Source organism: Gymnoscopelus microlampas, assembly GCF_963454915.1.
Source record: "Gymnoscopelus microlampas genome assembly, chromosome: 11".
In the NCBI taxonomy this organism is placed as follows: Eukaryota; Metazoa; Chordata; class Actinopteri; order Myctophiformes; family Myctophidae; genus Gymnoscopelus; species Gymnoscopelus microlampas.
The window spans coordinates 35,040,492-35,066,359 of NC_139948.1; the positions used below are offsets into that span (position 1 = coordinate 35,040,492).

The 25,868-nt window shown below is 40.7% G+C and overlaps 1 protein-coding gene and 1 long non-coding RNA gene across 2 annotated transcripts in view; one reads left to right on the forward strand and one right to left on the reverse strand.

The window, feature by feature from the left end:
• Positions 1–25,448, reverse strand: part of hs3st4 (heparan sulfate (glucosamine) 3-O-sulfotransferase 4) — a gene marked incomplete at its 3' end in the record, with an annotated part of 108,430 nt that extends 82,982 nt beyond the window's left edge. Inside the window, exon 1 of the mRNA XM_084072462.1 lies at positions 24,719–25,448. Coding sequence (XP_083928588.1) covers positions 24,719–25,383 — 665 coding nt within the window. The 5' untranslated portion in view covers positions 25,384–25,448. The remainder of the gene's footprint in view (positions 1–24,718) is intronic.
• LOC311056086 lies at positions 11,435–12,599 on the forward strand. Its single transcript, XR_014601852.1, has 3 exons — positions 11,435–11,622; positions 12,272–12,390; positions 12,498–12,599. It is a non-coding gene; the product is annotated as an uncharacterized lncRNA (long non-coding RNA).
• Positions 25,449–25,868: the final 420 nt, after the last annotated feature.

Below are 25,868 nucleotides of genomic sequence, written 5' to 3' on the forward strand. Positions count from 1 at the left end.
TATTAGAATATGCTAATTGTGACAAGAGAATGCCATACACAATCCCCTCAAATACATAATACAAAAACACAGACATGAATCCTAAACATTCGCCATGCAGAATTATGCCGGAGTGCCTTTTGCCTGGCACATTTGAATCAAAAGGCATTACTCCCTTGCATCCAACTGTGGACATGTTTACAAAGACCTCATTTATTACTGATTCCCAGCCCAGCGAGCATGGCCTCAGTGTGACGCTGATTAGAGGGCTTGTAAAAAAAAAAAAGGAAAAAAGAGCTTGAGAGCCCCATTTCACCGCAAACCTATACTTATTTAGTTCTGCAGATTTATACATCCAGCTATCTGGGCAAGAAAATCCAGCATGACATGAGAGTGAATTTTGCCCTTTTGAAAAGGGGGTTAATCTCTATTTCTCTCATGAAGAAACCTCAATCTTACAGTGGGCAGCATGCCTCCTATGATACAGGGGCTGCAGCAATAAATTGAATTAAATAAACCCATTAGTTACAGCAGCTACCTTCTCACCTCGGCTTAGATGCACTTTCATGGTAAGTTGGCCCTTCAAAAAGACCATAGGAACCAGCTTAGGATTGTGATGGCAAAGTGACCTTGTGTCAAAAGACAAAAGGCCCATCCATGTTCATTACTCAAATCAATTAAAATAGCATAGTTGGCCACATAGCACAGGCCCGGCATGTTCCGCAGGTACTTTAAAGTGAATCTATGCTTATTCAAAAATCAATTCATACTTAAGATTCTGCCTCCTCTTGTCTTCTAGACATGAAACAAACTAGAGGTCGACTGGAGTGGAAAGTGACTTGGCAGAGTCACCCCAGACACACTTAAAATGCATGGAATGAATAACCAAGTGCAGCTCACGAGAAATCTCAGAAAAATAAAAGACTGGCTTATTCCTGCAACACCAGAAAATGGGTTGAAATATTATTGTTATGGCTTCCATTGTTTGCCTCTAAATGTACCTTTTATGGTTTAGGTCAAATCTAGTTTGTTTCACTAAAAAACATTCTTTAAAATAAACATAATTTTACTGCAAGGTGATATTTAACAAGAAACTTAATTTTACTGCAAGGTGATAATTAACAACAAACAATTTTACTGCAAGGGGATTTGTGTGTCTGTGTCCATACATGCATGTGTATTTGCTTGTACACATGCCACAGGCCATAAATATAAAATATCACACATTAGCTACAGCAAGAGAAGGCGTTGCATGGCCGGAGGAAGGTAATGACCTCATTAGAAAGGCAGAACACGTTAACTCTTTCCTAAATCTCTAATGCCAATAATCCAAATTATCCAGGAAAAACAATCACCTTCTGATACACCAATTAGTAATTAGCATAATCCCTAAAAGCGCCCTTTTGCATTTCATCGGCTTAATCCAAGTCGCAAGGGAGTTTGGCAAATGCCACAGCTGGTATAAAAATGTCTTCCAACACATTAAGAGCAATGAGAGCATTCCTGTACAGCAGGAGGCTGATTAATAAATAATGCGTCATATTGATAGTTGGAAATTAAATAAAATGTGTTTCATTAAGGCTGTTCTAAAAAAAAGACCCGCTCAAAGGGAAGATTTTCCTCTTTTAACTCCTCTATCAAACCAGAATAGCGTTTACCGTACACTATGTATACATACTGTGTTGGGTATGCTTTACGCATCTAGTGCTCAGCTCATACACCGCTGCACTGCACACGGTGCTAAAATTATTCTAATGGGATACCCCCGTGGTGATTTCAGGGAAAGAAAGACCATGAATAAGTAAACAACATAAAGCGATGAGCAACTTCAAAGGCGACGCGGGACAATCAAGACAAACAAGCTCCTGGAAGCCAATGAATGTGTTTGTCTTTGTTTTGTGACAGTGACTCAGGGGTGTAAACAGTAGAATTAGCTCACACCTCCAGAGTCTCCGCACATCGCCCTGCCGTAATTGAATTAAGTATGTCTATCTATGACACAAATGACTCATGCGATTATGTCCATTTCGGTAGTATACAACTTCGCACTTTCATTCAACACCTCAAACCGCTCAAAGAAATGCAATAATCCTCAGGGGGAGAGAAAGTATTCAACAGGATCGCGTCTCAGTTTTAAATCAAATTTCAGCATTTCATCGAAATTTCTATGCTCAATAATCACTACATGTGAAAGTATTGCCTCTGGAAAAAAACAACAACGTATAACAAGTCACAGGCACACAGACGGAAAGATAATGTAAGGTAATGCTGGAAGGTTGATTTTTACACTTCATATCCCACAGCATAACATGCAGCTGTGGCAACATATCAGGTCACGGACACATATTTGAAACACACTCCCAGCAGCCCTCGTATCTCGCCTCTGTGGACGGTGCTGTCAGGCGTCTCCTCTGACTGAACAAATGCATCAGGCTGCTTTTTGGTTTGTGTCATGAGCCTGCATTCCTCACAGGCGATAAGGAGCGCGCACAGCGCAAGTGCTCCAGGAGAGCCGAAAGGAAAATTGGAATTCTGACAAGTATGATTGACATGCTTATTTGTCCCAAGGAAGTCTTATTCGTAGAGATTCAAAAGATGGCTGTAAAGCAGCATTCTGCAGAATGGAATCATTGTTCCTTCTGACTGGAAGCACATCATGGCAATTCTGTGGCATGTAAATAAGGAGGGAGATAGGGATCCCCTTTAAGCTTAAAATGAGTTCAGCTTTATTCTTTATTTTTGGTTTCAAAATAAATAATTTACCAGGCGCAGCAATGTCTGTCACTTTCAGGCAATCCATCCATGTCATGGAACAAAAACATGAGCATCCATCTACCTTATATCCTATTGTCAATGGAGAGGGAGGCAGCACTGAATTCTATCCGTCTCTTTTTGACGGACACAAAAATACAGCGGATATGAGCCTCAATGATGGGGAACAGTACCCTATGGGCACATCACTGCAATGGAAACTAAAGCTGGTGAATTAAATCCTAACCGTAAGTAAAACACAATTCAACTTGAAACCATCAACCTCTACTGCAGCTGCAAAGGGAACAGGCGAAAGAAATGGATGTGTCTGACAGAGCAGGAATGCATGTGAATTCTCAACAGAACCAAAGGCAGGATAATAGTGAGCACATCATCCATCCAAATAACTCCAGAGTTTGCTTTGTTTTCCTCTCTCCATATGCCACAGATAATAAAGCAGCATTATGTGCTCAATAATTCCTGTGTTTACAGCCTGATACTGTATGAATAGTTAAGAGAATAACGCAGCAACACCAAGAAGTAAGATCAAGTCAAGAGCGGAACCAGGAGTCAAATTAATATAAGGGAAGGGAGACCATTGTAGTCCCCACAGAGAAATTCAGTTTCAGCTTCATGCAGCTGATGGCTGCTCAGATGGTTACGATGAGCACTCAGAGGTCTGTCATACAGTATGTATGACAGAGGTCTGTCACCTGACTACTCAAAAATTCTAAACACAAACCATGTGGGAATAGCATTTCCCACAAAAACACACAACCTCTGAACACAAAGTCAGTTTCAAAAGAATGTATAATCTGAAACTGGATGTGCATGTGCTGCCATCCATAGAGTGTAGTGAAGTGAAGTGTTTTTAACAGCTAAAGCAGCTTAACTGTCAGCGGCCCCATTTATTACACAATGAAAGATACATGTGTGCAAATATGTAATATTTAAAAGAAAACTGCAATCGTACACTCGTAATCAGGATGCAATGCAAGTTTAAGAAGCAAAACCAATGTTTAAACAAACAGAGTTCACAGGGCTATAGATGGTGATAACAGAACAGGAGTGAGTACTGCTCAGCACATTCATTTTGTCTGAGGTGGAGTGAGAGACTTTGGCTGGCTGTTCAATGTCATTCGGGTCATTTTGTGGCGCTATCTTTGCATCTCAAAGTCGCTCGATCTGGAGGAGAAACAAACAAGATTTCTACTGCTGTCGCCAGCCGGAACGCTCAGAGAACTAGCACGATGCTTCTCGAGAGCTGAAACGGGCGGAAGGAAGCGGGGCGGGCGTTGGAGAAAGACCTGACAGCAGCCGTCCACTCTCTTGACGGGCGCCAGCGCGGCGTGCGCAATGCCTGCTAATTAAAAAGTTTAATTCCTCAACTGCCGCACTGGCATCAGAGCACTCTGAGGTTCGTCCTTGCGAGCCTTGGCGACGTCTTATCAGGCGTAGGCAGATCCTGCCCTGCTGGTAGAGGAGCGCTTCAGCGAGGCACTGGCGCAGCGCACGGGCGCAGCTGGAGGATGCAGGGGGGTGGGGGGGGGGACGGTGGCATCCCGCCTGCGCAGGGATCTGGCACGCCGCGCTCTACTGTTTCCCCACCGACTGGTGTCACGGCCCCCCAGTCGGGTGGCAAGAGTCAGGGGCTAAGCTGCCTGTGGAGCGTCTGAGGGAGGGAACTCGGGGCTAAACAAGGGATAAACTCTGGATTTAGACTCTTCTAGCTGCCGGGCCCGGCCGCGAATCCATGTCTCCATTACACACTTCCTGTCAGAGGGTCCTGTCCTCCGCCTGAAGGTTGCAGGTACTGCAACGCCAATGTCGGAGTACACTGTGTTCCTCCTCGGTAAATGTCCTAAAGCGGCTGAGCCACACACAATGTCCTGACACGTCCTCCATGAATAGAATTTAATATTTTTCAGAAAAGAAAAGGCCACGTGGAATTCTTTGCAGCTGCTTTTCACAATGCTGTGCTGAACGGAGGAGGGGGGGGGATTATTTTTTTTTTCCCAATGATAAACTAGAAGGAAGAATGAGAGCCTTTGTTCAACAGCCTTGGCTGAGATAGAAACTTCTATGTGGGCTTTACAGCTATGTAGTTTCTATTGATTAGAACATATTACAACTCATCACAAAGAGAAAAAGTCCTTCAAAATGGCAAAGCTGATTCTCTGAAATCTTTCAGCTACAGTACATCACATGAAGCATCACAGAACAAAAGTGGACACTGATGATGACATTGGCAAGGTACAGTAGTTTACAAAGAAAGCATGCTGCACTATAATGAACACCTACTACTGTAGGATTAATTACCACAAGCTACTGTATGAGGTATAACACTGATGATTACAACTTCTGTTACGAACACAGAAATGAAATCGCAAAACATACTGTATAGCCTACCGCTAATACGCCATCTGTTTTTATGACACGAAGAATAAAGGCTTTGTTTAACAGCACAAAGATAGTATAGGGCCAACAGCTTTAGATGGAATCTGATTTCACTGACTTTAATTTAATGTTTGTCTGATGAGAAAAAATGACACATGATTCATCTTCAGACTTACCAATATGATGTGACTGAATCACTTTTGCGTGGCACACCAGACATAGCTGAGTAGCCTTTTGCCCACGACTTGCTAATTCATTGGAAAAGGTGGCCTTTAATTGTACATCCCTTTGTTTTAAATACCACTTGCCTTTAATTTGAATAACCACTTGCCTTTAATTTGAATAAATTAGATTCAGGATGTTTGCTGTCACCCTATTAAGATAGCATGTAGGCTTCTTATAATAGAGAAGATAAATATCATGCCAAGTCTGTCAACATTAATAAGCATGTTTGCCAGTTTCAAGCTGCAAATAGGCTAGTCCATTGTTCTTGTATAAATACAATACATGAAACATTATATAAAACCTTTAAACAGGCTGCTGCTTGAGGAAGAAGATGGGGTTATATAATATATATATATATATATATATATATATATATATATATATATATATATATCCCGGGTCACTTTGCTTAATCATGAAAATGTACCCATTTACAGTATACAGCAGTAGGACTTTGATAAATGATGTAGTTTACTGACCTCAAATCACAAACAAACTAAACACTAAAAGTTAATCTTTTTCTATTGGGTTTTCATTGGAGGCCTGATATCAGGCAGGTAGACAGGCCAGACACTAGCTTATTCAGGATAGCTAAACAAGACCTAGATTCAAAGAGCTGTTTTATCAGAATGACCAATGTAACATTTTGTAAATATATAAATAATATATTATCTCTAGCTTGTTCATGTTTTCTGTCTGTCAGAATCTATTGCGTCTGCTTTGCCTCTAGCGGATGCTAATGTGAGTAACCTGGGGCTCGTATCAATGATTCATAAAGATTGAGTGGACCTCCCTAATATAATATAGTATGAGTGTCTATTGTACATGCTGTAATTCTTAGTGTGATATTTAATGAGTGAAGGATCATTCAGTTAGAAATCCAATACATTATCACTGCTTGTGCAAGTCTGTAAATTATATTAGATAAAAAGAAAGCTGCAGCCCATAACAAATCAAAATGCCTATTAATATCATCATTTACTGTAAAAATAGGCTGGTCCATATTATTAAGTTACATACACTGAGAAAGCCCTAGTTCATTATCAAAACAGCTGAGTACTGGAGTGATTCTCTACCTTTTAAATGTCAAGGACCCCCTTTTATCTCTGGGACCCCAATCTACACTAAAATCTTCAATGTTAAATGGAAACACATTAACCCTTTTACGGGTCTATTTGGTTCCATTCGTGCACTCAAGTAAGTTCAAGTAAGGGTTCCTAACTATCAAACCCCCCTCATAGACTCTGGAGGGTCCCCCAGGGAAGCCACGGTGAGAAACAGTGGAGTAGCTGCGGATTAGCCTGGTTCCAGACAAATCTGCCATTGAAAAAGAAAGAATTGCCCTCGGCAGATTAGGTCTGGCCCCTCTCAATAGAGATTGGATTTCTCTCCCTCCGAAGTTGTGAGGGACCAATCAGGGCCCAGTATGCAAATATGGGGTGGGTTTATCACCAGAGGCATTTTTTTTTATTTGATTTTAATTCGGAGATGCAGGTTCCACACAGAGATTCCAGACTAATATCTAGGCAGTGATATTAGTCTGGCCATGCCAGGCTAGATGCGGATGTGTTTTCTCTAGTACATTGGTTCTCAAAGTGGGGTCCGGGGACCGCCAGGGGTCTTTGAGGGGGGTACCAGGGGGTCCACAGCAAAATTAGTTACTATAACGTCACAATCATTTTAACCACTTAATCCATATTTTATACTTTGACTATTCAAAAATAGCAGATAAACAAGCTTGGTGCCGCGCTATGAGCTTGAAGATCTGCTATTTTTTTTTTATCTTGAAAATGCGCGCAAATCTTTGAATATATATATATTTTAAAGCGAACATTTTTTAACTAAAACCTTTGCTTCTGGGGGTCCCTGGCACAAAAAAATCAGATGGGGGGTCCGCGGCCAAATAAATATCAATTTGGGGGTCCTTGGCATGAAGAAGTTTGAGAACCACTGCTCTAGTATACAGCCAACTTCACTAGACCTGTTCACCCTGAGCAGACAAGGGTACAATCAAACAAGTTTAACAAGCATGCCGGAAATAATACCAAACAAAACAATCATGACACTGTATTGGGGATCCCTTATTGAACATGCAGAACGCATATTAGATACATATTGATGTTGGCATTGGTAGCAAGACAAAGTCTGTGCTTTGAATACGGACATGGTTTTTGGAATGAATCAACACCGCAAGGATTTTATCTCAACTCTCTGAATCACAGCCTAATGTTTGCACATGGATTACATGAATGCAGATTGTCACACACTCATGAATAGTCAATATTTAGAAACAGGTTTACTACATATTCATGTTACAACAATGTTGCCATGACTACTGAATATACCTGGGTCTTTTCAACCTCTGAGAGATTTCACTCAATTGAGAAAACACTGAGCTAACTGTCCCCGCCTGTTGTGTGAGGAGACTCTTTGTTTAAATAACACTGTGCTGCACAGTGGAGTTTAGCCGTGACTGGCGAGCAACTCCTTGTATGATTTCCCCGGTCAAACAAGCTTTTGTACTGAAATTAATAAGATGGCAGTGGTGTTGAAATTGATCTATATATTGTAGCCTTCACCGTAAAAGCCTAAGTGTCATTTAAAAGGGAATTCTACCAATGTTTAACCTAAATCCCACTATTCTGATGTGAGGAGATCATATAGTGTGGGGGGAAAATACCCTATTGTATGTCTGTTTTTCTCCCACCATATGCTGAATTGTACCCCTGTGTTGTCAAATGTGTTGTTTCGCATCATCGGGTTCTAGGCTTGGAATTTATAAAAAAAATTGGCACGTTTCTGAAAGTCTAATGGAACCAAAGGGTAAATTTGGTTCCATTTATTTTGTACACCCTCAGATTTGACTGAGCACAGTACATTGGCAACCTTATGTGTCACTTAAAGTGCTTAAAAATGTGTATAGCCAATAACTAATTTCCACAAATAAACAAGTATCACAAATGAAATCTTGGCACAACCAGTACAACCTTTAATCATTAATCATCCATTTTTCCCCCATTAATTTGAATTAAATACCAATGTGTGATAGTTTGTCAGGCCTCATGCTGTCATCAGCCAGTGCTGTTTTACACTGTGGTCACGGACCATTGGTACTTCTCTTAAATAAAAATCTAGACCTTGAATAAACTCTGGTTCATCACTGTATGCTCTGCCACTCTCCATTTTGGCCAACTGAATAGATTCCTTTTCCATTTCATTTTGGCAAGTGGCTGTGTATTTTGCAGCAGGCTACTCCGCTCACTTAATCAAAGCAGTCTACGCTGCTTTTATGTAATTTGGTTGCTCTACATCAATAAAGAAAATAACTTTAAAATTAAATCCGGACTATAGATATTTTCCCAATGAATCAATGCAAGGAAACAAGTGTGGAACCAATTGATTTTATTTTTTCATTCCTCTCACACACACACCCCACTGCATGCAACCCACTGAAAGACTCTCCTTTTACAATAGGCTACAGTTGAATTAAGATGTTGTTTATTGGCTCAACATAATGTTATCCAGATCTGTCCTGTCGACGCTTGTGCCATTCGATTTGCACTGCATTATTTCATGCTTAACGTGATCTTTAAGATATGGAAAGTAGACATGGATCAAATGGATAAACCATTTCAAACTAGATTAAGTGCTCCTCGGAGCACAGGTCTCCGCCAGGTCAGGTAGGTTATTTGTTCCTCAACATAGTGTGAATGTGTGTGCAAAGTTTGACCGGAGTCGGACGGTGCGTTCATGATTTGCGGAATTGTGTTCAAAGCAAGCCACTAATGCAAACTTTAGATGTCAATCTTAGCCAATCAGGATGGAATATGAAAAATCAAACACATCCGTCTTGATCACATGACTATAGAGATCATGTGTACCAATTCGCGTGAAATTTGGATAAAATGGGAAGGAGTAGTATAAAAAAATGTGTTTTACATAAGTCGGCCTCCTGGTGGCGCTATAAAAGGCAGATGTAAAACAGCAGGAAAAAGGTTTTTCCTTGACCTCTAGGGAGTGTGCATACAAAGTTTTACACAGATCGGTGCAGTTATACGTATATGTAGGTAAAAACACGAATCGCCCGGTTATAGCGCCACTATGAGGCTGATTTGACATTTTTCAAATGGCATTTGTTCCTCGGCCTAATGGGAATGTGCGTGCTTTCACGAAAATTGCATGCTGTGTTCATGATTTGAGGCATTTTGTTTGCAATATGAAAAATCTGAAAGACCTCTTTCGTTTAATGACTATAGAGATACTGTGTACCGATTTGCGTGATGTTTGGAAAAAATCTGTAGGAGTGCGGTAAAAAAATATGTTTTGCACAAATCGGCCTCCTGGTGGCGCTATACAAGGCCCATGAGAAAAAATTGGGGCAGAGGTTCTGAATTGGCATCCAGGGAGTGTGTGTGCACAGTTTCGCTGCGATCAAGCCAACGGTGCCGGAGATTAGCTGTTCACAGATGGACACACACACAGACACACACACGAACACACACACACACAGACACACACACACACACACACACACACACACACACACACACACACACACACACACACACACACACACACACACACACACACACACACACACACACACACACACACACACACACACACACACACACACAGACGGATGGACAGACGGATGGACAGGGGGCAACACTACAATTATTAACAATAATTAACCACATGAACTCTAGAATCCCTATTCTGGGCATATCATTATAGGCAAAAATAGTAGATCTACTAGCACTGCAAGAAAAGAGGCATTAATGGGCATTTTTGGGCATTTACAGTTGCTCAGTAAACCTGCAGTTTGCTGGTGTTTTTGTACGTAATTGGAAATTTACAGTTGAAAATGTTTACTGTGAAATACGTCTATATACTTTGGAAATCAGTGATTTACCGTTCCTCTGCCAGACAAAGACCCAGCAGGAGACTGGCCATTTCCTTTGACATCCAAATTCACTCTTTGTTTAAAGAGGGGGTCTCTCTCTCCCTTTCCCCATTACCAAAGCAAAAATGGAACAAAACAAAACTATACTTTTCAATGTTTTTGTTAAGGGCTTAAAAAAGGGCTTCATTTGTTAATCTTTTTTTTATATATAATCTAAGTGAATAAGAATATTTCCCATATCTGTTCACCGAATAGGTGACTGACTTAATGGTGTGTGTGTGTGTGTGTGTGTGTGTGTGTGCGTGCGTGCGTGCGTGCGTGCGTGCGTGCGTGCGTGCGTGTGTCCACCTTTGCCTGTGTGTCACGCTTGGGCCCTGGGCCAGACTTTGGACATGTCTGCTTTATGTGCTGCTGCGGGTATCTTACCTACTGTACACTGTTACGACCTGGCTCGTAGGCCATAACAAAAAGGAGGAAGACACACGGCTGGTTTAAAAGTGTATACAATAATATCATATATTTAACTTAAATATAACAAAGAATGGCATGGAGTGTGTTAGTCTGTAGAATCAGTAAGTGAGTGGATGTGTGCAAACCAAAGACTAAACTGAAGAAGACCAAATTAGTTGCTGCTATATCGCTGTTGTCGAAAAGAAACCTCTTATCTCCATATTCAAACTTATGTTTTTTATTAGATAAACGCCCTACTTCTTCATACTACAGTGTCACACAAAAGCATCAAATGCTTTTTTAAATGGAATCCTGAAAAGTAACTGTTTTGGACACAAGTTTTTCAGAAAACCCAATGCCCAGCCTGCAGGACCTGTGGGAAGACACTCAAAGACAGACAGGGGAGTAGCCTAAGCAAGCGAGCTTGCTTGAGGTGTGAAGGGGGATGGTGTGTGTGTGTGTGTGTGTGTGTGTGTGTGTGTGTGTGTGTGTGTGTGTGTGTGTGTGTGTGTGTGTGTGTGTGTGTGTGTGTGTGTGTGTGTGTGTGTGTGTGTGTGTGAGACAGAGAGAGAGAGAGAGAGAGAGAGAGAGAGAGAGAGAGAGAGAGAGAGAGAGAGAGAGAGAGAGAGAGAGAGAGACGGGTGTTCATTTACAGCAGCACAGGTTATGTTGATAAAGGCTGGTGATGTTTGCTTTTATGCATTATTGCACATTTACCTTAAGACAGGCAAGCCCATTGTATTTAGTATTCAGTTAGTATTTTATTGTTATTTATTTATTGTTTATTTGGTCAGGCATTTCTCAGGACAGCTAAAGGTCCTTATTTGGGCCCTTCCAGGACCCCATTGAGTCCCTTTGTTCACCAAATTCAAATCAGAAAAGGAGCCAAGCAGAGAGGAGTGAAAACTAAGAAAGTAAGTGGATTTACATGCTGTACAGATCTCTTTAAGTTATAGATTATTGTGTATTCCTTTGTTTGATTTTGATTGAATACTGTATTAGCAGTTTGCAAAAAAAAAGAGCAAGTAACCTACAGTTCAATACAAGGTCTGCTAAGAGGATTTTAAACCCCAAAAAGCCTATGGCTTGTTTACATCAAGCTAAACACAAGCTAAACTTTATTTTCATGCTGTTTTATGCTGCTCAGTTTGGGTATTCTTCCTGCTTGTCTTGGTTGAATTATTATAGTATGCTAGCTAAGCTATTAGCTGAAACTTTTACATGTGCTACAACATATTTATTGATTTGTTTTATTTTATCTAAGTAGGTAATTGTGTTAGCCTTTCACATACAGTTCAAAAGCTTAAATGCTAGGTTTTGATGGAGGCTTTGAACAGGTCGGGGGTGGGGTGGAGGTGTCTACAGTCTGCAGTCTGCACTCTGAAACTGGCTTCTCTGGAATCAAGTCAACTAACATATACTGCTTTTTAGACTTTTACTGGGGCCAGTTAAACATTGCAGTCACATGTAGGTTCTCTTTTAGAGCAGTGTAGATGTGGAATTGTGTTGTTTGTGTAGATAAACAACTAAATAGATCCTAATTGTGTTTTCCTTGTATTTCAGCGGCTTGCAGGACTCTCTTTGAGTCTCTGAGAAGAAGCCATCGCCTGGACCAACCAGAGAATGCTGACCAGAAGAAAAAGATGAATGCCTCAATGAAGAGCCGACAGAGAAGATTGAGGGTAAGTTAAATGGAACTGTTTGTAAGATGTTTTTTTGTTTTACATTCTGTGTTCCTGTAATAATGGTAATGTAATACATAATTTAATTGCTATTCTATGTTTTACAGTTGATGACCACCAGGACTGCATGTCTGGAGTCTGATGGAGAAAGGGCCGTGTGGGCGCACGCAGGCCCAGATGAAGAGGACGGCATCGTAGATGGACGGGCGGTGTGGATTGTTTCATCTCCACCTGAGAGAGATGAGGAGCTTTCTGCTTTATGCCAGGTGCTTCAGGAGAGGAAAGACAACCGAAGAGACCCGCGTTCCCTTCATCACCACCGCGTGCGGCGAGACACACTGGCACAGAACAGCTCATTTTTAGCTCTCTTACACAGTAACTAAGTTGTCCAGTTTGGTGGAGGGACTCCAAAGACAAGAGAGGCCGTTCAGCGAGACACTGCCTGAGAGACAGAACTACAATTTCTTTTTGTTATTATTGTCCCCTTTGTGGGAGTTTTGTACAACTTCTGGGGGTCCCTGGAAAAAAACATTTGGAGATGGGGATTTTTTTTTTTACTGTTTTAGAAGATATTTGTAGAATCCCCAGAAACAAAGATTTGAGTAACAAATGTTCGCTTTAAGAAAATATATATATTCAAAGATTTGCACAAATTTTCCACGATTTTGGAGCAGATTTGGTTCCATTTGTACACTCTCAGAGTTACAGACCCGTAAGGGTCCATTTGGTTCCATTTGTACACTCTCAGAGTTACAGACCCATAAGGGTCCATTTGGTTCCTATCCATCATTTAGCTGGGGACCCCCTGGAACCCCCTCAAGGACCCCTGGGGATTTTTTGTTTTTACTGTTTTAGAAGATATTTGTAGAATCCCCAGAAACAAAGATTTGAGTAACAAATGTTCGCTTTAAGAAAATATATATATTCAAAGATTTGCACACATTTTCCACGATTTTGGAGCAGATTTGGTTCCATTTGTACACTCTCAGAGTTACAGACCCATAAGGGTCCATTTGGTTCCTATCCATCATTTAGCTGGGGACCCCCTGGAACCCCCTCAAAGACCCCGGGGGATTTTTTTTTTACTGTTTTAGAAGATATTTGTAGAATCCCCAGAAACAAAGATTTGAGTAACAAATGTTCGCTTTAAGAAAATATATATATATTCATATGTTTTTTTTTATCAATAAACACAATTTACCTGACTGAGATTGTTGCCTATTTGTTTTCAGAATCATGTATGTATATGTATGTGTGTGTGTGTGTGTGTGTGTGTGTGTGTGTGTGTGTGTATATAACTAAATAAATGCATACATAACATATAAATATATATATATATATATATATATATATATATATATATATATATATATATATATATATAAATAAAATAAGGGGGGGGGGCACCCCCCCCCCCCCCCAAGATCCCTAGGAGGGGGGGTCACCTTGTGAGCCCCCCCCCCCCCCCCCCACACAATGTGACCCCCAAAATGAGGGCGGGATGCCCACCTACGTCACAGCCAATCATACGTGGCTTATTGCACATGCTCAGTAGCATTACTCGAGATAGGGAGGGGGGATCTCCCCCCTACCAAATTGTGGAAATCTAGGTCAGGGCTGAAGGTGTGATTTTCTGGCAGCAACCCCAGCAGGGGGTCACGCATACTTAATTTGGTACCATACAGGAGTTTACCGACCTACAAAACTTTGAGTTTTCCGAGTGGAAAACTCTTGTAAATTCTTGTAAATTCTCTGAGTTTACATCTCATATTCATCGGTTTTCATAGCCGGAAACCTTGTTTTTTTTGCAGTGTAGGTTGAATATTGGATATTTTTGACGAGATTTGGTGTAAATGGTAAATGGGGGACTGCAGTCAAAGTACTAAGTGGTTAAAGAAATTAGATTATAGTCATATTTTGGAATATTGATGCTGCAATGATTTGTAAAACTGTGATATTATACTGTAATTGCATTATTATCGTAGGGTTGTTTGGACATGTAAATACCACAATCCAAGTAAACATGGCTTCTTCTGCACTGGATAATGAATAATGAATGAAAACAGGAATAGTAACACAACCATCTTCTGCTGTTCATGAAAACAACTTAGACAGATTATTCCCATAATCAAAGCAGGGTCAATAAAGCAGTACTGTGTGTAGGTATATTCATAAACACAATTTAGAATGTATCTACAAGGCTTGCTGTTGCTGTTAAGAGGATGAGTCATTTGTTTCGGGTTGTTCTTTGCCATATCTGGGCTCTCTATCCCTAGTTGTTTGCATCAAGAGTTTTGATTCAAATTTGTCTCGTTCGTTCATTTTCACAAAGCTGAATCGCTCTCTGCAACTGTCAAACTGCCAGCATTAAAGGGTTAGTTCAGATTTTTTGAGTATTTTCTGTAGGAAATACTTACCATTAATGTAGTGGTTGCAAAGGTATTAATTGATTGCCCGAGTCCCGTGGTCAGAGTTATGGTCCGTTTCTGATAAATATGAATGTAGTTCCGGTAGATTAGTAGATTTGGTGGGGGCCGCTCATTAAAAATAAATACATTTAAAAAACTAGCGTCATTTGTATTGTTGACCTATTTCTACCATATAGAACAGGTTTTGTTCAATTTAGACCCCTCTGTCACATGGTACTATTTTTTGTGCGTGAGTAGGCTGCCGCGGCGCAGTGATTCTAGACACAAACATTAGTACCATGTGACAGAGGGGTCGAAATTGAACGAAACCTGCCATTTCAACCAAGAGACACACTAAAGTTGACATGCATACAGTACTTGTAATTTTACCTATGTTGTATAACATGGCATTTGAGCGTTGGTTTGGTACTTATTGCGTAAACAAGCATTTTAGCAGTGAGTACTGGAATTTAGTTTTCTGTTCTGCCAATAACCACTCCCCCTTGGACTGTAGTCCCTTGTCGCTGCTGACCCCTATTGGTTGGTTCTCTAGGGAGGGTGCAGACAAGCACGCGTCACCTCCAATACACGTGACACCGCCAGTCTGCTGCTTTTCACTTGACAGGACTTTCACCGGGAGGACGTTAACGCATGTGGAGTGAGACGCTATTCTTCCTATCTCCCAATGAACAGGGGCCTTGGCCAACCTGTATGAGTCACGCTAGTGCAGCGTCAATGACAGCCGTCCCTGCCCGGCTTCACTCCCACTGTTGTCATGTCCGTTTATTATAAGCGACATTGGGCTTGTTTTTCTGTCGTTTGTAAATATTGGTACTTGAGGGTTGCGGTTTCCTAGGCTTGTTTCTAAAGTGTAGTTGCTAATTATGGCTTCCTTCCTAATGTTGTTTAACCCAGTGGTTCTCAAACATTTTCATGTCAAGGACCACCACATTCACATGTACTGTATTTGGTCGCGGATCCCCCATCGGAAAATATTTTTAGCTAGGGACCCCCGCACAAGATTTGTGTTGTAAAATGTTTCAAAATATTCCAAATATTTATCTTTTTCTTTCAAGGTTTTTGTTATTGTTGAAAATAGAACATCTACAAGAAAATAGATTTTCTTGTAGATCTAGATTGGCTATTTTCAAATAGCTGCTGTAAATAGGGTTCAAGTGGTTCAACTGATTTTGATGCTATAGCCTATTAACAAATTTAGCAGGAGACCGGCCTGTGTGTGTGATCATGCAGCCTAGACGCTTCTTTTGGGCTAGTTTTCATAGACCTGGTTGCTTGTTTCTCTTGCAAAATCTGGCCACGCTGCTTCACTCCCTGGAACACAGCTGACTGTTAGAACATCCAGCCATGCTGGAGGCAGTACTGAAGATTCAAACTCCTCTAGTCTCTGCGGTGGTGGACAGGAACCACCACCCCCAACAGATTGCATTTGACAACATGGAGTGGTAATTCTGGTACAAGACGAGATTAAACTCATTTAGCTAACTACAAGACTGTGTGGGTGTGGCAGATCATGTTTTGATTGACATCTCAACAGTCACACTCCACAATGGCTACTTCAGGACAACAGGACATTTACTTAAACTAGGATAATTTTAACTATTTTTCTTCCATTTTTGTTTTTCCTAGCTTCATCATAGAAGAAGCTCAGAATTAATCTTTTAACAATACTGAATAATAGACTTGATTTAACAGTGCACCGAGAGAGAGAGAGAGAGAGAGAGAGAGAGAGAGAGAGAGAGAGAGAGAGAGAGAGAGAGATAGAGAGATAGAGATAGAGAGATATAGAGAGAGAGATGGAGAGATAGAGAGTGCAGAGGTTTACATAAGAGAGGTTTTGTTGCACCTGCGTGGGGGGGGGGGGGGGGGGGCAACAGCTCCACACTAATTCAAACTCAACATCAGGAAAGTTTACAAATCTTAATGGCAATAATTCCTTTCTAATACTTTTAGATGCTAGCTATTATAGTTAGAAGGCTTTTGTGGATTTGGGTAAGCTTTAAGCACAGTTAAAGCTGGAACATATGTTCAGGAATAAAACTTAATTTTACCCAATCTGTATGGTAGAGTATGCTAAATAATACAATATAACTAGCACATTGCAGTGGCTAGATATCAGTGGTCTCGATCCTAGTTTCATTAAGAAATGTAGACCCTGGCATCAGGTAGTACACCTGCTGGGTGACAACTAGTAGGCACAATATCTCCCCTGCATGGGGATTCTCTATTGGCTGAGAGGTAGATGTTTGGTCTCCACAGAGACCTGGGTAGGACATAAAACATAAGGATTGCAACCATATGCATTTCCTTGACTTGTTCTCATCTAAATCGCATGTCATTTAGGTGGATGAACACACGATTTCTATTCAGGGATTTGGAAATGAATGTAGAGGTTGGGAATATTTCATGTGATCTATAGAGTAGCACACGTTTTCAAACACACATTGGCATTCAAAGTTCAATTTACTCAGGGACTTAATATTTAAATCAGCTTAAAAATATGTCATACACTTGTAATGACGTTTTCTTTTAATGTTATCAGTACATTGATCGTACAGTATCTGATGAGTTTTCACTGCCAAAGCAGTGAAGACAATCCAAATATATTTTTTAATCAATTATATTGCGTGATTTGCACTTCTTTCCCAAAGATGTTTGTGAATCATAAGCAAATTAATCCTCTCTAAACCCTCAGGACCATGGTTGTCTTTAAAGTAATTGTGCAATTCCTATGATGATAACAGAAATGTTACTTCTGAAAAAGTTCTGCCTTGTTAAAAACTTGGGCTTTTCATCACAGAGAGTAGAAAGTTGTTTTCCATGCCCAAGATTCCCCAATGAGACGGTTTTGATGGCAGTTTTCTTATGCAAGGAGAGATCAACATGCACACTCTCAAAAATGCATGTTGTGCTGCAACTAAATCCCCTTAGAATTCCCTTAAATAAATACATATATAAATAAATAAAACACAGCATACTCTGTATACACTTTTCAGTGCTTTGTCTGTCTTTCAGTAGCCTGGTAAACCCTCCCTCCGGAAATCTCATTTCCATTCGATTTCAAGAAGGAGTCTGGCATGATTGCTCGTTCTGCAATATTGGCTGTGGGCTGGAGTTGGGCGGGAGTAATACCGTTGACTGACAACCCCTTCAACCAATGATCGTTTTTCCCCTTCAGCCAATGAGCAGTTCATTTTGACGAGCTCCAGACTATGTGACGCAACGGGACTTTTGGGACGGCCATGCCGAAAATAGGTTGATTCATGCCAGACTCCTTCTTGAAATCGAATGGAAATGAGATTTCCGGAGGGAGGGTTTACCAGGCTAGTCTTTCAGACCTTTGGGACATAAAGCATACCTTTTAATCATCACCAAACAAATCTAATTGGATAATTGGAAATGTGTGCCAACCCCTCTCGTTTAACATATTAAGTGAATAAATCCACATCAACTGTGCTTTACGTCCTAATGAAGATCTTTGTCTGACCGAAAAGTTCACAAATAAGGCAGAGAAAAGTGTGTGCAGGAGTATCTAGCTGTTGTTGGGTTTTTTACTTATCAAACATCGCTGACTGACTAGTTGGTGTCAGTAAACAGTGTTGTATGTACGTTCAGAGAGAGCTTCTGTTCCTGAGGGACTGCCGTCAACAAAGAACAGTACTGTACAAGTGTATGGGTTTAAGTGTTAAAGCCACATTTGTTCACACTACTATAGAGAAAATGCCATGAACTGACCTCCAGATCAAGCCTCCTTTACTGAGGTACAGTAACTGCTTCTAAAGGTTACACAGAGTGCAGCAGGCAGCATGAAAAATTGTTACGATCAAAAGTCAATGCAATACTTTTAGTGCAATGTATGTTGGACCTCATCTTTATACAGTACTACAACAATTTAATGGCAGGGTACTTTGTTAAGTCGTATTTTGAATCACACCTAGTGTAGAAATGCTTCAATGTCAAACACGGAAGTGGAAGTAATCAACACCTCTGTGATGCATTTGTTCGATGTGAATGTGTTGCTTATAGACAGGTTTCCTGTTAGTAAACATTGAGAGGAATATGACCGCGCAGCTGCGGGGGGAAGCCTATGGGTGCGTTTGGAAATTACGCACCGGAGCACACTCGCCTATTAGTTTGTATTGGCCAGTGCGCTCACTGCCGCTCAGGGCTGTATTTTCGAACGCGCCTTCCACCCCCAGGCATGCGCAGATTGCGCATTCTGCTCTGTGATGACGTCGCTCGGAAACCCGTCTATGGTATCTATAGCAACAAGTGTCATCCCAGAAAAGTGGGTGACGGTGAACACGGAACTCGGGTGCTTAAAACATATCTATACTTATCTATAGAATCACATCACAGATAAGGTATAAACCGGCACATGGCTGATAACAGGTTAGGCCATTTGTACTAGCAATCCAACAGCTTTGTGACAAAGGTTTCTTGGTTCAGCATTGAGTGGAGCACAAGAGTTCAGATAACTGGAAATTGTCGCAGCATGACAAGCACCAACAGGCCATCATGAATGCCCTTAATGTCCTTTATTTCCATTGATGATGGCTCTGCTTTGCTGACACTCTATCTGTTAAGCCAAAAACACACTAGAGGAACTGTTCAGGACGCCATGGATGTGGTGACACATCTCACTCCCTGTTCACACTTAATTTTTTGGCCTGTATCCATTACATTAATCTGCAAGAAATGGGCTCTTTTTCTTGCCGCCGTTTCCTATCATGTACACTTATAAATATACAGTACGGTTATATGTTGTATGTACCACATGATCATACGGAGTGCTGTAAAGGGCCTTTTGGGTATTCCACACCCATATACTGTTTTTCAACTTAAATAAATAAATTGAATGCTTTTCAATCCATTTTGAAAGACTTGGAGACATAATCGTTGGGGTGTTGGTGCATGACTGCATTTTGTTCTTTGCAATGCTGTTCAGTGTATAGTAATGTTGCCAGTTTCATGTCTGTTTACAACTGTCTGGCCAGGACTCTCCTGTAAAAAAAGATCTTTATTCTCAGTGGGACCTATCCTTATTTGAACCATAAATAATGGTTCAAATAAAAATGCAAAAACACACAAACACCCTAAGTAACTATAATGAGACTAGGTCAGATTTCCAAAAGTCTTAACCCCGAAGGCGTAACATATTTTCTAAGGGGTGCTGAATCCAAATCTGCTGTATGTCCGTTCAAAAATGAGTGCTAATGCCTCAAAATTGACAATTTAAAGATGGCAGCCACCATTATGCTGAAATAGGCTAGCCTATATAAAAAAAACATATATTTTTGAATAAACAAGGTAGACTCTTGATTGAATTTACCTTTTTTAGGTTTTCATGGGGAATTCAATGCCATATTCTGATTTGAGATCAAATGTGAGGAAACTGCTTCAAACTCATATATATGTATATTGTGGAATCGAAATTGTAATTTATTAGTGAATATCACATGACTTTATCACATAGTACCTGCTGTCAAATAAATAAATGCATGAATAAAAACATAAATAAATGATGTAATACAGTATATGGATTTGAAAAGCTCCAGACTTAGGAGACTGAGCTGGGCCATCAGGTGTATCGGAAAGGTGGGCTCCTCAGTGGGGATACAGTGCATAGACATGGCCTCTTATCGGCCCAGAGGGTGTGGAGATCAGTGCATAACTTCCAGAAGTGTCTACCAGGTGTCTAGGCAGGAGTGTTGGACGAGTGTAACAGGGATATGGAGCTCCTTAGGCGGGTAGAGGGGATATGGTGGTGTGGTTGGTTTGTTATGGGGTGCCTAGGCAGAGGTTTGTAAACAGCTGTGCCTCAACTTGCCCACTTTGAGCTTCTCACATGCGGGTCGAAGTCGGCAATACTTGTGGGGTGTTGGGTGTGTGATATTTTGTATGGATGTTAGTAACGGCAAGATGCATCCATCACACCGTTCCATCCACCGTCCATTGGCTGTTGAGAGCCACCGTTTCATGTATTGTGATTATTTCCTTACATGGATTAACCATTTGCTGTTGTCATATAAACATTTTTTAAACTTTCATGGAGGAAGTTAAGCTTACAGCATGTGGCAAAGGGAGGGAGTAAATCTCCCCTGTACTGCAGTGAGCGCAGAAACAGCGTGAATGGTCTGTCTTAGTGTGGCCACACACACAGATGTGTGTGCATACGCACTTCCTCACTCTCCTCTTCCTCCGAAAAATGTTACCTACTAATTAAATATTCTTAACTGTGCTTTTTACTGAAATATTAACTAAGAAAACAAAAATATGAATCAAAAATGTATTCATAAATTTCTCTATTCAGATTTTCATTTATTTGAGTACATTCAGAAAAGCATCTGGCGACCCCTCCAAATTATTTTGCGACCCATCAGTGGGTCGCGACTCCCATGTTGAGAACTACTGCTCTGAGGTAGCAGGCGCCATACTCCTCCTGAGGCATCTGATTGTGGAGCAGTATCTCGTAGTATTTGAGAAATTGAAATAAACAAACAAAGCTACGTTTTAATGTACATGCACCCAGGAATATACTGTATACTTTCACACAAGAAATGGGTTTGTGACTAGAGGGAAAAGTGGGTGTGGTTGTTTTTCTGCCAAGGAGTGGTATTGGTGCAATTGATCCACAATCATGAAAAACCATAGTTTGACCCCAAACAAGCTACTTAAGGCAGAATTAAACATTTTCACATAAAGTTGCGGGTACCCCAACTTCAGTGTTACTAGACACCTTTACAAACACATTGCTGAAGACATTTCATGGTCAGGAATTTGTTCCAAGTTTTTTGCAATTACACTGACTACACATTTTCCCCATGCAGTATATGAGTTTCTTGCAGTTTCCACACATTTGATCTAAAATCTGAAAATAGCATTGGATTCCCTATATACTGTATGAAAACCTTAAAAAGCAGGTGTTTTAGTTGTGGCCACCATCTTTAAATTGTCCATTTTGAGGCATTAGCAGACATATAGCAGATTTGGATTCAGCACCGCTTAATACCCCTAGAAAATGTCATTAATTAACACAATATGCCTTCAGCACTTTCAATAAACACATTTTCTGAAACTCTGCCTTGTCTATATAGAGATCTAGTAAGGTGATGTGATGTAAAAGATGTCGAAGATATTAATTAATTTTTGCCATTATCCAATGCATATTAGTATTGCCGACTAATACTTCAATGCAGTTCATTCCAATTGGCATAGAAGACATTTCTAGACTCCATGTGGTGTAGCAATAAAGTTCAAGAGCAATTGACTGCATGAGACACTTCAGTACATAAGCATTCTGCACCACACAGTCTGTTGTTAACCATCAAAGGTGTAGAGAATTAAGGACCCTCAACACACATCCATACTTAAACACCGTTATTGCCTATGAACACTGGGCTAATACATCTAGACGGAGGTTAAACATTACACACACAATAGCCACACACAATAGCCAGTACTGTACTTCTCCGACAGAGGAAAGGAGATGACATTCCTTCTACAAACAACGACGAAAAACAACACGACAATAAATGTCAGTTTATATATACAGTATCTGTCCTCCTAACTTTGTTCAGAATTAGGAATGTTGACAACGGATGTAATTTTCCACTAAGTATTTTCCCATGTTCCCTGTAATTTGTTTGACAGTAGCTGACAGAACAGACAGATTGGGTCTATTCTCCCCATGGGTGCAAAACTCATGTTCCATGAATATCTCATTCTTTTCATGCACAAATCACGCCGAGGTTAACGTTACACGCAGGACAATCACAGACATAAAATTAAGGGCGCTTAAGGGATTTGATTGGCTCAGGGGCACTAAAACACACAAGCACACTTATTATTATTTATGTAAGCCTGTCATCTTCCTGTTTAATGAGCCTTGCACCATAAGTGTAATGAAACAGTTCACATTAACACAGGCTAAATGAACAGCAGAGAGCTCCCATCTCTCTGCAATAGTACGAAAGCAGATGCTCCTCGGCTGACAAACCAGAGCAGAAGACTGTGCTTCTATGGAAAGCACGCACAGCAAGCTCTCTGGGTGAAGGTACTCAGAGACCTCATCCTCATCAGCTCAGTGAGTCCATTAAAAAGCCTAAATTCCCCTTGACAAACATTGCCATGCGAGAATAATGCTTTACTGAGCGCCCGCTACATGGACGATGATTTAACCTTGGACTCGATTGTACTGCCATGAACACCACTAATAAACAAAAAAGGCACTTCTCTGTCTAATAGCCCATACCTGAATGAAATTTGAATGCCAACACAATAAGAGTACATACGCAGTAAAATCCACAGTGTTTCATCCATTTTTACAAAACAAATTCTTAGTTGACTAATAGTAAGGAGTTGATCAACTAATCAATTATTAGATTTAATCGACAAATCTGTAAAATTTCCGTTTGCCAACTGCATTCATGTAAAAGCAACTCTTTAAATCTCAGTTATTCTCATGCTTATTATTATTTCAGGAAATTAACTCGATATGGAGAAAAAACACAAACATTTACTAATCAACCAACAATGTCTTGGTCAACTAACATCAAACCAACCGATTAATTGATTACTCAACTATGAGGCTGCACTCTTAGAGTTATATTAATGATTAATTCATGATTTTACTGTAAGTGGACTGGTGGTGTACAGTACCAACAGACGGTTGGCGTTATGCTGATCACATCTGTTCTTGTGTGAACCAACTGCACAGGATAGACCAAATGTATGTCAGTAAATGTAATAAAAAATAATGCATTATGTGTTAGTTTATGTTTATGGTTCAAATCAAAATGGAAAGAAATGGTTTAAGTTCTTCAAGTACTTTATTATAAGATGGGTGCAACACTGAAAAATACACTAAACATGCACTTCTATCAATATATACTGGAATCTGTAAATCCCACATCTACAGTATACTATATTCTATAGCTTCTGCATTATTTAGTATGTGTGCGCATGCTTGTGTGCATGTGTGTTAAGGCTACACTAGTTAAAGCTTCAAATAAACTGAGCAATCAGTTTTTACTCTAAGTTTTAACTTATACTGAGCAATTGGTTTTTACTTTCAGTTTTTTTTGGTCAAAGCTAAACCATGACTAGAGTAAATGAGGTAGTAAATTAAAAAGCAGTAAATGTTACAGTAAACTGAGCATAGATTAAATGTAATAGTTCTAGAGGCTTAAGCAAAATTAACTAACATCATCTATCTTCTTGAAAACAAAGTGAGCGTGTGTGTGTGTGTGTGTGTGTGTGTGTGTGTGTGTGTGTGTGTGTGTGTGTGTGTGTGTGTGTGTGTGTGTGTGTGTGTGTGTGTGTGTGTGTGTGTGTGTGTGTGTAATATGGGATTTCAAAGCCTGGTATACTGTAGGTTTGACATAAAACAGGGAATGATGTGACACAGTCTATGACAGGCCCGTGTTATTATCAGCACTATACAGACAGCTGTAAGAACACCATGGACTCATGACCAGGATGATATACTACTATATTGTTCCATAATAGATAGTGATTCACGAAAAACACTATACAGCAGCACTTCTACCAAAACAATATAATTTCTTGTATGGGTCAAAGTATTAATTCCAAACTGCAAAGGCTATAAGTATGATGGTTTACATGCAGTACATATCAGTGCTGATGTGGTACTATGAGTATGACTGTTGTAATAAAATAAAACTAAAAATACTACTACTATTACTACTACTACTAATAATAGTAATAGTAAAATAATACTACTAATACTACTACTACTACTACTAATAATAATAATATGTTTAAAATAAAATACTATATGTACGGTGGTTATTTGGATTATTTGATCTAAAATTGATCCAATTGTTATGCAACTGTTTGATCATTCTATCCGGGGGATCAAAGGCTAGACTAGACCTCACCTGTACCAGTCCAGCCCCTTCTCGTAGTTCCTGTCAAAGAAGTGCGGCTCATTCCCAACGGCTCTAACATCCGGGTGGACCCTCAGAGCCTCCAGCAGAGCTCTGGTTCCACCTTTTTTCACCCCGATTATGATGGCCTGGGGAAGTTTCTTCACCCCGTAATCCGACGTGCAGTTCACCCCGAGGTCGCCGTCCGTGGTGCTGAAGTCCTGGCGCTCCTTGAGGAGCGCCAGGACTTCAGCACCGCGGACAGCGGCGGTGCTGTGCTGCTGATGCACCGAGGCTGGCTTAGTCGGAGCCGCCTGACTCCTAACCCACTCCACCGTCCTCTGCTCCGCTTCGACATAATCTTTTAGCGTGGAAATCGCAGTGGTCTGAGCCGAAGAAGCGGTAGCCTCGACGAATTCCGAGTCCTCCTCGGGGGGGTAGCCGCCCTGGAACGAAGTGGGATAAAGTTTCTCCCTCAATGTGACAAAAGTTGTCTCCTCGGTCACCAGCCTGCCCTGAAACACGTAGTTCTCCTGCAAGGGGAACTGCAGCGAGTTGTAGCAGCTCATCAAGCTGTAGAACAGGTATGTGACGGAGAGGGACAGGGTGAACATGAATAGGATCTTCCGGGGCACTTTAGAGGTAAAGAAGACCTGTGTGCTGGACCAAAATGCCATCTCTGATAGCAGTGATCCTCTGATCAGAGAAGTGCCCAGACATGTTTCCACCCCAAGTCTTGCATCTATGGACACTCAACAACAATAATCTGTCACTATCAGCAGCACCGCTCCTCCAGCTGAAAACGCGTGAAGCTGGACCGCGCCGACCCACCACCACCAAATCGCATATTTATAAGGATAGTGGTGGGGAAATGGATCGATGGAATTCCGAAAGAATATCGCGTCCCCTTTCTCTTGAGTATCGATTTCTTATTCCAACGCTGACAGAGTATGTCACCATTTATTGGACTGAACTTGCAGATTTGAAAGACTGACTGGGGTCTGGCGTCCTTCCAAATGAGCAGCCCGGCTTGAACTGGACAGAGTATGATGGATGGAGTCTTGGCATTTTATGGAGAAAAGAAAAAGCGAGTGGCTTGAAGTATACAGGCTGTAGGCTGCAAAAAGAAAGCACGTCTTCATCAACTGCTCACTCAATCCTC